At 52.2% G+C, this 14,473-nt stretch overlaps 1 protein-coding gene across 1 annotated transcript in view; it reads left to right on the top strand.

Moving 5' to 3' along the window:
* Positions 1 to 14,473, top strand: part of DYSF (dysferlin) — a 211,045-nt gene that overhangs the window by 65,598 nt on the left and 130,974 nt on the right. Inside the window, 2 exon segments of the mRNA XM_031949204.1 lie at positions 2,909 to 3,014; positions 11,262 to 11,376. Of these exon segments, the coding sequence (XP_031805064.1) occupies positions 2,909 to 3,014; positions 11,262 to 11,376 (221 nt within the window).

Genomic DNA, 14,473 nt, shown 5'->3' with positions numbered 1-14,473 from the left:
TTTTCCCTTATGGTCAAAGAGAATGGAAGATGTTGAAGCTAGCTAGGTGAACTCAATGGAAGAAAGGCAGGAACCCAAGATAGATTTTAAAGACTTATTTCATAAGTACAAATTTGCCTGAAAAAGATCTGGGGATCTTAGGGAACTGCAAGCTCATAGATCGAGAGATAGAAGGGATACCACCATCCATCTAGTCTAACTTCCTTCATTTGACAGATCAGGAAACCAAGGCCTACAAAATAAAGTGATTTACCCAGAGTCACCAGTTCTAAGTATCGGTTGAGATTTGAATTCAGATCCTGAGACAACAGTATATAATGGTCTCCAGAAAAGCTAATGCTCTTTGAGGCAGCACTAAGAGTGGTGTAGTGTGGGGCAGTGGATAGAGCACCGACCCTGAAATCAGAAGGACCTGAGTTCAAATCCAGCCTCAGACACTTAACACTTCTTTGCTGTATGACCCTGGGCAAGTCACTTAACCCCAATTGCCATATGCAAAAAAAAAAAATAATAAAGAGAGAGAGAAAAGAAAAGAAAGGTGCAGTGTCCAAGAATAAGGCAGGGGCTGTCCTGCAAGCTCTGCCCCGCTCAGATCAGATCTAGAGTATTCTGACTACCATTTATGGTCAGTCCGTCACCAAGGGTTCATAAGGGCCACTTCTAAGAGCCACAGGCCAGGAAGGAGATTGCTGTGTTTTAGAGCATCTAGAAGAGGATGAGTTGAGATGGTGAAATCCTTTGAGTTCATGCCATATTAGGATTTTCCTTTCCCCATCCCCTCGTATATTTTGCATGTCCATATTTGTTGTTTGGTCATTTTTCAGTCCTATCTGACTCTCTGTAACCCAATTTGGGGTTTTCTTGGCAAAGATCCTGGAGTGGTTTGCCAGTTCCTTCTCCAGCTCATTTTACAGAGGAGGAAACTGAGGCAAGCAGGGTAAAGTGACTCATCCAGGTAGTTACACAGCTAGTGAATATACATCAGATTTGAACTCAGGAAGATGAGTCCTCCTGATTTCACACCCAACTCTTACCCACAATGTCATCCAATTGCCTGTATATATGCAATAAATATGTATTTATGTGTATATATTGTCTCCTTGGGCTAGAACGTAAACTCCATGAGGGTAAGAAATGTCACATTTTTGTCCCTGTGCTTTTGTCCTCTGTGTGTAGCCCCAGTGGCTGGCAGTTAATTATTAATTAGTTATATAATAATATTATTAATAATTATTCATTATAATACTTATAACCGATCAGTTGCTTGGGAGAACAGGGAGTATTTAGCCAAGAGAAAACCCTTAAAAAAACCCTTAAAGACATACTTCTAAAGCAAAGCTACCACTTCCCAGAGTAATGGCAAAGGATGATAAATCGTCATACCTACTGAATGGGATCCACAGTGATTTAGCACTTAGGAAATGACTGGGATCCATGAGTGGACTCTCCACTTGTGGAACTACATAAGCTCAACCCATCAGTTGACAAAGAACAAACAAGTCAATGAGTCATGGAGACGTGTTCACAAAAACAGTGGCGTTTATGATAATGCTGCGATAACTCATTGTCACAAGAAATTAAGAAATCGGGCTCTTACCCCTTTGGGTCCCAGCCCCCTCTTCTTTCGTGTCGGGGGTAATGAAGCCAGCCCTCCCTCGCTAGGGTGAGGAGCGAGTGGGACGGCCGTGGGAAAGTGCCCCGTCACCAGCCAGCGGATGGAGATCGTCATTTCTGTGGAAAAGATCTGTGTCTGCTGAAGTGACCTCTCTGTAGCCCCCACGCCCCAGGGCCCCATGGAGTTCCAGAAGCCAAGTACGCTCCCTCTTCTCTGCCGTATTCCCTCACGGGTGCGAAGGCAGCTGTCACGTCAAGTCTCTTGCTCGGCCCCCGAGTCTCTCCCTTTTTCTCTCGGCCCTTCAGTGCTCGCGGCCTTTGCTGATCTCCAGGGATCTGCTGCGGGAGTTAGGGGGCCGGCCTTAGTGACCATTCTCTGTCAGGATTTAGGGCTCTGTCCTTCAGGAGTCTGTCCCCGGGCTGTGGGATTGCTTGGGGAATGAGTTACCGTTTATATGGAGACCGGTCCCCATCAGGGGTAGGAGCTCTTAGTGCCAGGGTGAGGTTTGGGCCGTGGTCCCTCTCAGACTCCTCAGCCAGAGTTAGAGGCCGGATGAGCCCCCCTGTGGGAGGGCTGGAGGCCCAACTATGCTGTGCTCTGGACCGGGGGGAGCCAGCCGGTGCCGGGCTGGGGGCTCCCATGCTGTGCTCTGGACCGGGGGGAGCCAGCCGGTGCCGGGCTGGGGGCTCACAGGCACTGGTTTTCAGGGCCGGAATGCAGCTGAGAAGGCATGAGAAATTGTCATTTTTTCCTCTCTAGAGGTGGTTTGGGTGTTTTCCAATCCTCATCCTCCCCTCCCTCCCCCACCTTAAAGGCTCCCTTGGCGTTTCTTTTTAGTTTTCTCATTAACAAATCCCTTCATAGCTGTGTCTGCTTGGGGGACATTACCAGGGAGACTGTGTGAGGTCAAGAAACCAGGTATATTCTCGGGGGATGTTTCCCCCCCACGGGGCAGCTGTTGCCTTTTCCAGGTTCTCTCTTGGTTTCCTCAGTGTCCTGGGACCTGTCCCTAGAACTTGCATCTCCTTACCTGTGTCCGTGCTGTTTCCTGCCCCAGCACAGAAGGTTCTGAAGGGCGGCAGGGCTTCCTTGGCTCTACTAAGTGCTTAATTATCCAGGGATCGACTTCCGTTTTGACCTTTTTTGTCTCCTTCCTTGTGCTTGGTCAGGTGGGGGCGGGGGTGGGCAGAGGATGATGAGTCCCGGGATGAGCTTCTGGGCGGGGGGGGGGGGTCATTAGTCTAACTATCCCCCTATGGTCCCTCCTCCTCTCACTCCCTTTGTCTCCTCCAGGTTCCTGGGGGAAGCCCGAGTCCCCCTCCGGGATGTCCTCACCAACCCAAATCTGGCCGCCAGCTTCAACGCCCCCCTTCTGGACACCAAGAGGCAGCCGATGGGAGTAAGTGCCCGCCACCGTCAATGAGAATCCCTCGTTAACCATGGCCAGGGTCACCCTTGAACCTCACTCAGGCTGGGCGGGGGGGCTTGGGTCCAAGAGCTGGTTTGGCCACTTTCCGTGTGTATGACTGGGCAGGAGCTTCGCTCTTCCAGGACTCGGTTTCCTCATCTGTGAAGTGCTGGACAAGAGGCCCCCAAGGTTCCCTCCAGCTCCCGAGGCTCTGCCGGTCCCTGGGCAATTTGGCAGCCAGAGCCCAGCTTTGCCAGGAGAGAGAGAATGGGGTGGGAGAGAGAGCGGCCGAGGAGAGTGGGCAGGAGCTTGGGATGCTGGGAAAAGTGGCGGCCCCATGAGCACTGGAGGGCTCTGCTCTGGGACACAAGACCCGCTCTCCAGCCAGGCCTTTACACAATAACAACAACTGACATTTCAATGGCTCCTTAAGTTTTGCAAAATGTTTTCACAAATATTAGTGCATTTGATCCTCACGACACTGAGAAATAGGTGCAACCATTATCCCCATTGTACAGATGAAGAAAAGTTTCTGAGGCTGGATTTGAACCCAGAGCTTCCCTACTCTAGAAGCATTGTTCTCTCTACTGGGCCACCCAGGTACCTTTCACAGCTTACTGGCTCTTATAGATCATCCTGTCAGCAAGCGTTCAAGGCCAGTTCTTCCCCCCTTGGCCACGTCTCTCCTCTATAACAACAGTAACGATAATTTGGGGGATGAAAGCCAGGAGTCTGGCCCTGTGCAGAGAACTCTGAGGTGAGGAAATCCCCCTCACGGTGTAGGGGAGCACAGTGCCCTTCCCCTCTGCTCCCAGATCGCTGGCCAGGGTCCTGAGGGCGGAAGGCCTGGCCTCCCAGGCAGGATGAGTCTGAGGGAGCACCAGAGGGAGGCCCCAGTCTCTCCATCCGCCATCTCTGTAGTATGTGGAGGTTCACAGAGCACAAACTAGAGCTTCTTTCATTTGGTCCGTGCTGGGGACCCCCTCGCTCCATCTTCATCTTCCTTTTCCATCACACAGTGACTCCCCCAGCTAATCCGTCCATCAGCCATTGGCCAGGCCTTTATCAAGCCCCCTCTGTACCCCTGGCCCTGAGCGTCCCTGCCCACGGCACTTACAGTTACATACAAAATACAAGGGAAGCTCAGGGTCTGGAGATATGGTGGGGAACCGGCTGGGAGAGGGAGAAATCCCCTCAGGGACACAGCTGCTCCCCGGATTTGTTCCCTGGGAGCGCCCCACCGCTTCTGTTCCTGGTGCTTCCCAGCTTGGGTTTGTCCCTCCTCCACAGCTAATTCACCACCGTCCTCCTCCTGATTTAGGGAACTGTGAGTCATCTGGTCTCACCCTAATTCCCCCCTGACCCAGAGGGAAGGAGGCTATTAAAAGGCCTCTTCCATTGGCCGGAGCATTTTGTCCCCGTGAGAACATGTAGCTTCCCCTTCTCTTCTTCCCACAGGCCCTGGAGCTGGCCCCCTCCCCAAACTGTCCCATCCAGTCAGAGAAGCCCCTCAAGTTTCCCTTTCAGTGAGCTAATGATCCCCTGGTGGTGGGGGGCAGGGACCCCAGGTGGGGAGAAGCCTGGCTTTCTGCCCCATCTCCCTCCTCCCTCTCCTCTCCAAAGGCAACAGCTGATGGTCTCCCAAGTTAGAAACAGGCTGTGGCTCAGGAAGGGCTCTGGATGCAGAAGTAGCCCGGTTCAAATGGAAGGGACCCCACTTCAAATGCCAGCTGGCTCCCTGGAGGGTCTTAGGCAAGTCACTTCACTTCTCCAGCCCAAGGTCCCCCTTCCAGCTCTAGAATCTGGTTTTTGGAGTCAATTGGGGGTTAACACACAGCTAGTAAGTGTCTGAGTCCTGATTCCAGCACTGATGCTTTATCCACTGTGTCCCCCTCCCCTCAACTGCTCTTCTCTAATCTATTTTTTAAATTTATGCTCTACGAACAAAATGTATCCTGGGAGATAAGAGGGGTCAGGAGGCCTGGGTTCAAATCGTGGGCCTCTGGGACTTGAGGAACTTCACGTCTTGCATCTGGGTCTCTGGCATGATGGTCTTTTCCAGCCTTTGCTCCTCGGTTCCTCCCTTGTGTCCGCCCTGGCTTCCCTGCGTCCCCTCCGGAGGGGGGTGAGGGTGGGGTAGGAAGGTTACTGGGCTAGTGAACCCAGAAAACCTTGGTGCAAATAGAGAGGACTGGGTAAGAATTGAGGCTTCTGACTACTCACTTCCCCATGGGGAGAGGAGTTATCTCTTAGTTCCTCTTTTGCCTTTTGTGGGATTTGTGCAATGATGGGGAGTCAGGTGGGGAGCATGACACTGAGATTCCGTGCTAAGGATGAAGGAGAAGCCACAGTTTGGGGTCCCTGGAGGACAGACCCCCTTACACGCCTTCTCTGACCCTTTGGGGCTGCTAGAGGCACCTTCTCTCCCCGCCTCCCAGGCCAGTGCTCTTCTTCTTCATGGAGACTTCTGGGGGCTCTGACCTCTTCTGGGGTTCAATGGTGTGATGGCCACTGCCCGGGAGGACACTGGGACCCAAGGCTTATAATGAGCCAGGACTCAGAAAACGAGACTGTCCACTGCAGGCCCGCCTTTGTTTCCTCTGTCTTTGCTTCCTGGTCAGTCACCCCAATGCCATGGGAGCTGTATCCCCCCATGTTTGCCCTGACTCAGTCCCCCAGCCATCCCCCACCCATGTCACTCCCTGATCACCCTCTGCACTAGGGCCTGTTCTCCACCCAGCAAACCCTTATCAACTCCCTCCATCAGACACAAATTGGACCTCTTTACCAGCTTCAGAAAGAGCTATTCCATCCTTGAAAAATTCTTCATTTTAGCTCTATATTTTCTCCCTCCCTTCCCCATCGAGAAGGCAAGAAAGCCGGTAGCAGATGTAAGCAGAGAAAACGGCATCAGGAATGATCACCACGTGGAGGGGGCTCCTAGGGCTCTCGCTCACTGAGGAGCTTTGAGGAGGGGCTGCAGGGGGGCTTTGGGAGAGGGTGACCACCTCCTGGCTGGACTATGTGGCTTCTGAGCCTCCTGCCGACTCAGACTTGGATTCTCAAAATCTTGCTTCTTTTACCGGGGACTGGTCTGAAGGCCTGTCAGGGACCGGTCCGAAGGCCTGCTTCTTTTACCGGGGACTGGTCTGAAGGCCTGCCTCTTTTTTGGGGGACAACCTGAAGGTCTGCTTCTTTTTTCGGGGACCGGTCCGAAGGCCTGCCTCTTTTATCAGGGACCATACCGAAAGCTTGCTTCTTTGATCAGAGTTCTCTTTTACTTTGCTTACAATTTATTTCCTCCCTTAATTTCATATTAAAATCTTAATGTCCTTTTAATGAAGGGAATGAAGGCTCCAGCAAGTCTGGGACAGAAAAGGGAAGTTTCCATTTGGTAACTGGGGCTAGAAGAAGCTTTCCGGGGTATGTTTTGGGGGATGGGAACAGAAGTTGCCTCCATCTTTCCAGGCCAACTAAGCCAGAAGCTGCTGGAGCAGGGAGGGAGCTGTTGTGCCTTCCCTCCCCTCCCTCACTCTGAGTAGATTGGATTCTGACCTTGGCCATTTTACAAATGGTGGAGCCCTTGGCGGTCTCAGGGAAGTGAGATCAGTGCTGGGGAAGGGGCAGTCATCCTCAGTGGCTTGTCCAAGGTCATGAAGCAGTAGGATTTGAACCCTAGTGAGAGGGTCTGGAGAGGAGAAAAAGGTCAGATCTGAGGCACAAACGGGTCGAGCACCTTGCCCAGAGTCTCACAGCTAGTAAAGTTCAGAGGCGAGACTTGAGTCCGGGTCTGGAAAAAAGGAAAAAGCTTAGAATGAATGACTAATAATTAATAATGATGTTAATTTATTACGATCACAAAACAAGATGCTAACAAATACAAAGAAAGTATAAACTGACAGATCTGGGGGAAAGCTAGTTCCCTTCACTGGGGACGAGGCCGAGGAGACGTCCTGGATTTTACACCTGCTCTTCCCTCCAGTCCCTCTGCTCTCTAACCTCCCAAGGCTCCTCCTGAGGCCTCTGGGAGCAAACATATATTCTTTTGTTTGGTTTTTAAAGCCTCTCGCAAGCAATGCCCACCCGATTCATTTTATCGGGTATGTCGGGAAGTCCGAAGTTTAAGTGGCAATGCCCTAAACCTGCCCCAAGAATTTTGGGAGCAGCCAGGAGGCACCTTAGTGCACGGAGCACCGGCCTTGGAGTCGGGAGGACCCGAGTTCAAATGTTGCCTCAGATACTAATTGTATGACACTGGGCGAGTCACTTAATTCTGATTTCTTCAAAAACAAACTTTGGGACACCTTGAGCGTTATTTCTCCTGCCCACTACGGTCTAGTGCAAGTGCCCTTCTTGCTGCTTCCTCCATATGTCACCATGCCCCCTCTCTTTGTCTTGGCGGTCCCTGGTGTCTAGAATATACTCCTCCTCATCTCCTCCTTTTAGAATCCTTTACTTCCTTTTAGATTAGCCTCGGAGAGCTGGAGCTCATTCATAGTGTTGTACTTAGAGCTGAGTTCAAATCTGCCTGGGACACTTACTGGCTGTAGGATCCTGAACAAGTCACCCAACTTCTCTCTGTCCTGTTTCTTCTTCTATAAAATGACAGATAATAATTTTACCTAGAGTTCTTTGCTCAGTACCTGATGCATAGTAGGTGCTTAATAAATGCCCTTTCTTTCCCCAAATGCTTCCTTCTACATGGAGCCTTTTGGGGACTCTCCAGCTTCTCATGCTTTTGCTCTTCATATTGCCTTGTCTAGGAGCAGCGAGGTGGTGCAGGGAATAGAGCCCCAGCCTTGAAGTCAGGGGGGTCTGAGTTCAAATCCAGCCTCAGACACTTAACACTTCCTGGCTGGGTGACCTTGGACAAGTCACTTAACCCCAATTGCCTCAGAGGTAAAAAGAAAATCACCTTGTCTTTTGTATTTATATCCTGTCTGTTGTTGCACATGTAGGTGTGGTCCCCCTTCTTTTAGACGGAAGCTCCTGGAGAGCCGGGACTGTTTCATTTCTGCTTCCATAGGTACAGCACAGTGCCTGGCACACAGTAGGTGTTTAATCAGGAATTGATTCAGAAGAGCTGTGTTCTCAGAGGGGCGAGTGCCCCCCCCCCAATCAGGGCTTCCCCAGGGCTGATAGGTTGTACTTACAGGCCATGCAGACGTTATCCATCACGGCCCCTTCGTTTTACAGAAACTGAGGCCCAGAGAGGGAGGGTGGCTGCCTTAAAGCCCCAGAGAGCTCAATAGCCTGGTACACAATAGGCGCTTAATATGTGCTTATTGACCAACTAGAACTCAGGGCCCTGGTTCCAGCTGAGGTTTCCCCGTTATTCTGTGCTGCCTCCTGTGATCTTTCCTCCCCTGGGGACCTTTGGATGTCCCGTCTCTCTCGGGCCTGTTTCCTTCCCATCCCCTCTATGGCATCAGCATCATTTCTTCCCTACTTATCTTAAAACGTCTCAGAAAGTGAAAGGGAGGTGGGGGCCGGAATTGGATGGTCAGTGGGCGACATCTAGTGGTGGCTTTGACGGTTGCAGCGGATGAACCTCTTTTGGACCTTGCTGGGCTCCAGCTTCCTACTTTCCAGATTTACAGGATTTTGGGGGATTTGAAGGTGGGAGGGACCTCGGGGCTGGCTCCTTTTTCAGATGAGAGGAAGTCCGGACAATAAGGGCAGGGCCAGGAGCGGCGGAGACAGCCAGCTTAGAAACTGCGGCCACGGGCACGGCTTCTGGGCCTCAGTTTCCCCCCCTGTAAAAAGTAAGGGACTGGACCAGAATAACGGGGCCTCCGATCCTGGGGCTTCCGAGCTTTCTGAAAACAAATCTCCTCCTACCTGGCAGCAGGCGGGTGGTCCCTGGGCATTTCCTAAGTGCTGACTGTGTGTCAGCCACTGCCCGCTGGGGACAGAAACAAGCCAGAAGGAGGCCGGGTCTTGCCTGCCCTCGAGCAGGATCCGGCCTAACCAGCGGCCTTCGGTCCTCGTTCTCGTTGGAAGCTTCTATGTTTCATGTTACAAATTTAAGCACATTCTTCCAAAAAAGGGCCCACGGGCCCCCCCACAGCCCACAGAGGCCGGGCCACAGGATAATCTACAACCAAGGCCTGTTCTGTGATCTTGTGAAAGAAGCTTTCAAATAAACGTGTGTCCCGACTTTCTAGCTCTGTCACTCATCTAGCTATGTGCTAGTTATTACAACAGCTTGCCTTCGATCTTCCCTCCAGTCCGGGGCTTTTCCACAGAGTCCTGTCTTCTCATTAGGGGCCAAAATAGTCAGGATTTAGCCTCCCAGGGAACAGCCTAAATTAATTTCTCTTAAGTATTGCTTGATTTGCTCTCTCTGCCGTCCGAGGGACTTTAAGAAATCCTCTGCAGCAGCACCACTGGAAAGTGTTGACTCCGTGGCACTCTGGAGTCGCGCTCTCATAGACACGTTGCCACGGGAAAAACAGTACAATAGGGACTCCTCACCAGGGGACGGCTCGGCTTCTCTGGACGCTGTCTGGATTTGCCAAAGCTTTCCTTCCCGGGAGTGAGCATCTTTTCATTTCACGGCAGCAGACAAGTTTGCGGCAGTCTCTGAGCTCAAGAATACAAAATCTGACTTCCATTTCTCCTCCCTATAACTGGACAGAAAATCATGGGACTGGTTGCTAAGATCTTAGGTCGTTGTTGTTTGTTCTTGACATTAAGCTTTACACCAGCTTTTGCTCTTTTCCCTTTCACCCTCATCAAAAGATGTTTTTGTTCTTTTTCATTTTTTGCCACTTTCACATCTGAGGTGTTTGTGATTTCTCCCAGAATCCTTCATTCTGGTTTTTGAGTCAACCAGGCTGATGCTTTGTATTATGTTCTCTGCACGTAAGTTGAATAATTAAGGTGATGATAAAAAAAAATAAAAACCAGTGTCCCAACATGGTGAGTGTGCAATCGGTCGGATGACTTCCCCCTCCCTCTTTTAAAAACTTCATTATGAGGCGAGGCTGTTCTGCTGAGGGAGAGGGAGGCCAGACTGTACAAGGTGTCCCCCAAATCTTAGAGCAGTCGGACACTAGACTTTGGGGAAAGCCCATGTGGAAAAGTGAATGGGAGATGAGCACAAAAGGCACAAATAAAGTCTTCCTCTTCTGACCTCATCAAAGGGACCCTTCATGTGGACACTGTCCCTCCCAGCCAGCCTGATTCCTGATGCTTCTGTCCTCTATGCCTTTCCTTCTTCTCTTAGAACCTTTTTCTCCTCCAGGAAGCCTGCCCTGATACCCCTTGGTCTAACCATTCTTTTCTCTTCTCGAATTTGGTTGCGGTTATTTTTGTGTCGAGTGGTATGCTGGTAAAGGTTTAACAAGTGACTGAAAAAACACTCAAACAAAACAACTCTATACTGGATGTGCCGCCTAGTGCAATGCTTGGCATGCAGTAGGGGCTTAATCAATGCTTATGGGATTTGTAGAATTTGTAATCTTGGGATCTAATAAGTGGTTATTAGATAGAATTCTTCTGTAGCTGTAACCTTGGTACCTAAAATGATGATTAGTCCACAGTGGGTGCTTAATCAATGCTCATTGGACAGAATTCTACTGTATTTGCAGCCTTGGTACCTAGCACACAATGGGTATTTAATTAATGTTCATTGGATAGAATTCTTCTGTATCTGTAACCTCGATACCTAGAGTAATGACTAGCACACAGTAGGTGCTTAATCAGCGCTCATTGTATCCATGAGATACAGAATTCTTCTGTATCTGTAATCTTGATACTTAGTGTATTGATTGGCCCACAGTGGGTGCTTAATCGATGCTTATTGGATAGAATTCTTCTGCATCTGTAACTTTGGTCCTTAGAACAATGGCTGGCATACAGTGGGTGTTTAATGATTGCTTGTTGATAAAGTTGTTGTGAGGAACAAATGTCCTAATGTCTCCGAAGGAGCTCTGCAAACCTTCAAATGTCACAACAAGCTCTTGGGATCCAAATCGGCTTCTTTTGTTTGAATGGAATTGGTTTCCGCAGTTGTTTATTAAGCACTGGGCACTTCCTCCCTTTCCCCCAAACCTCCTTGGGCTTCTTTCTGGGGCTGGGGGCGATGCCCCCAGCCACGTCGGGGTGGGTGGGGACTGTGACATGTGACTCGGTGACCCCCCCCTCTCTGGGGCTGGGGATAGGGTGACGTCCCCGGCCACATTGGGTGTGACATGTGGCGCGGTGGCCCCTCTCTCTCTCCCTCTCTCCCAGGCGTCCCTGGTGCTGCAGGCCTCCTACCTCCCTCCTCCTGGAGCTGCCCCCCTGTTCCCTCCCCCCGCCCCGGCGGACGCCTCTCCTTCCCTGCCTGAGATGGACATGAGTGCTGGTAAGGATCCCCTCTTAGGACACCTAGAGAGCCCCCAGACTCCCCGGTGCCCTGGGTATCCCCGCTGCTTCCTGGGCCGGGACAGGCCCTGGTGGGGGAGGTCCGGAGCCCACCATGGTCCAAGAAAAGTGACCGGGTGGCCGCCCCTCAGTGGGGGGCAGTGGATCCAAGGGAAGATCTGGTGGCTGGGAATTCTTACTCTGCAGATGATCATAACGGCCACTGATTCATTATTGGCCCAGGTCTGTGATTAACTGGGGGAACTGGCAGAGTGGAAATCCCTTGTTCTGCTGGGCAGGGGGGGTTGCTTCTTGTCTCAGGGAGCAGCCCGGGGCTGAGGTCACCCACTCCGTGCAGAGGCCTCGCTATACAGGGTCAGAGAAGGGATTGGAACTCGGAGCCTCCTCACTGAAAGGCCGTTCTCTAACCACTGGGCAACACGGCCTCACCCATTACAGGCAGGGCCAGACAGGATCATGCTCTCATATATCAATCTCAGGCTGTGTTAAGCTGGCAAAGCAGCCGGATAACCGTTGTCTCCTTGGATGACTAGCACTCGCCGTGTGCTCACTTCTGAGCCCGGTGACTCCTTAGACTGGACTTGGGTCCGGATCTCCCCTCTTGGGGCTTTCTTACTGGGCAATTCTGGGCAAATTACTTGGTCTCTAATACCTCAAGCTCCTCATCTGTAAAATGGATCGATCCTTGAAATGGGCTGCTGCCAGGCTCACCTGAGAGCGGGGGCTCCCTGTTACTGGGGTGACTTCAGCAGAGGCCGGTGCCCGCTTTCTGGGGACGGAGGGGAGGAGTTGTTAGGGAGGGAATGGCCCGCAGCTTCCTATGGTAGTACATTACACAGCCGGCGTTGGGCGAGCCGTAGAGTGGCCAGGCAGAGGGTTCTGGGTCCAGGGCCTGCCTCTGACTCCCTCAGCGGCTCGCTACCCCCGGCACCCTCCAAGGCCCGGAGTTCCAGGCAGAGCCGCTGATTTGCTTTGCTGGAGGGAGTTTCCATACCAGAAGGTCCCTGAGTAGATGAAATCACAGGTGTAGACAGGAGAATAAAGCAAACCATGCCCCAAGTAGTCCTTCACACTGGGAGGAGCGGGAGGGTGCGGGCTCTCAAGACACAGGAAAGAGCTAAGTCCTGGCAGATGCCGCAGGCCACAAGGCCCAGAATAGAGCCCCATCCTCCCTTCTGCAGCCTTGCCCCTTGGGGCCTTGCTCCCGTGACCGGAGAAGGCCCCAAGAAGGGCTCCATGCTCCCTCCTCCTGACATGATCCTGGAGGACCTGGCTCTTCCAGGGTGCAAAGCTCCTGCTATTCTAGCCTTTAGTCCTCACAACAGCCCTGGGAAGTGGGCGTGATCACTATCCCCATTTTATAGATGGGGAAACTGAGGCAGAGAGGTTAAGTTACTGACTGATAGGTCAGAGGCAGAATTCTAATACCGATCTTTTTGGTTCCAATTCAGCAGGTGGCCTTGTGGGTCTGTATTCAGAGTCAGGAAGACCTGTCAAATCCAGCCTTAGACACTTACCAGCAAGTCACTTACCCTCTTTCTGCCTCAGTTTCTCCATCTGTAAACTGGGTTGATAATACTCACACCCCTTCCCAGGGTGGCTGCGAAGATGAAAGAGATGATATTGTGACATGCCCAACACCCGGCAAGTTTTCCGGGGGAAGTTGGCTGACTTTGTGTTAATGATACTTTAATCTCCCAGTTCCTCCCCTCTCCCGTCCCCTGACCAGTCAGTTACCCAAACAGAAAGGATACAGGACGCAGGGACAAAGAGCAGTGGGCAGAGAGGCCACGCTTCAGACCACTGGGACGGAGCTGCAGGACTCCCCCCCCCCACTCCCCCCTCAGCAGAGAGTGCCAGTGCCTCGTTTTCTCAGATCTTTCCTGGGCCAAGCTTCGCCATTAGAAATGGATATATATGTGTATATGTATACACACACACACACACACACACACACACACACACACACGTTAGCGCAGCTGCAGACACAGGGAATGCGGGACTAGGAGTCAGGAGGACCTGAGTTCAAATGTGATACTTATAAGTTGCATGACCCTGGCCCGTTAGTTAACCCAATGCCTCAGTTTCCCGATCTGTAAAATGGGCTAGAGAAGGACATGGCCCACCGGTCCAGAATCTTTGCCAAGAAAACCCTCAATGGGGTCACGGAGAGTCAGACGGGACTGACAAACATTCTGTTGTTACTGTTCTTTGCATTTAAAATTTTGCCAACTTTTATGATGTTTACAAAGCACTTTGATGGGCATGGGGGAGGGAGGGGGAGAGCGTGTCCTGCACAGGAACATGGGACATAAAAGCCTCCCAGAGCTCCTGGTGGGAATCCCTCCACGGGACAGAAACGCCCACTACTGGATAAAAGGAACTCCCATGTGAGAAAGCTCCCTCCTCCATGCAGCAGCCCCTCCTTTGACAGCCCATAACCTTAGAGGACTTGTGTGGGCGGCCCGGCGCCCGCAGCTGGCCCGTGTCCAGCCCGAATCCGGCGCTCCCGGCTCTGACACCGGCTCCGGGTCAATTGGCCATTCCGCCTTTTGTACAAAGTAGCACATGCTGCGCACATGGCGGGGCCCAGCTGCTGTTTGAGGCCTGAAGGTGGGGGATGGATCCTGGAGGGCTTCTGGGAGGAGCTGCCTCTGAGTGTAGCGCTGGGCACTTGTGCGCTCCCCGAGGGCCGGGGCTCTGCTCAGGGCTGGGAGCACAAAGAAGGGCGAAGGCCTGCTCCTGTCCCGGAGAAACTCGCAGGCCAAGGGGGCGGGACAAGCCGGGCACAGGACGGCCGGAGGCGGTCGGGGGGAGGCCCCAGAATTAGGGGCCTGAGAAAAGGCCTCCTCTGAAACAAGACTTCTCCTGGGTGTCAGAGGAAGCTGGGGAGGCCGGCTGGACAGTAGGAGAACCCGATTTTTCCGGCCGGGGCAGGATGGGACAATCGGGGGAACTCTCTGGAAATTCGCTTCTTCACTGGGGCGGGAGGATTCGGGAGGGGGGGCTTCCCGGAGGCGAACTTCCGCTGGATCTGGAAGGAGGGGGGCGGGGGGCGGGCGGCGGGCCGTCCCGGT

Source organism: Sarcophilus harrisii, chromosome 2, assembly GCF_902635505.1.
Source record: "Sarcophilus harrisii chromosome 2, mSarHar1.11, whole genome shotgun sequence".
Classification (NCBI taxonomy): domain Eukaryota; kingdom Metazoa; phylum Chordata; class Mammalia; order Dasyuromorphia; family Dasyuridae; genus Sarcophilus; species Sarcophilus harrisii.
Note: the sequence above shows the minus strand (reverse complement) of the source record. Positions and strands in the feature narration are given on the sequence as shown.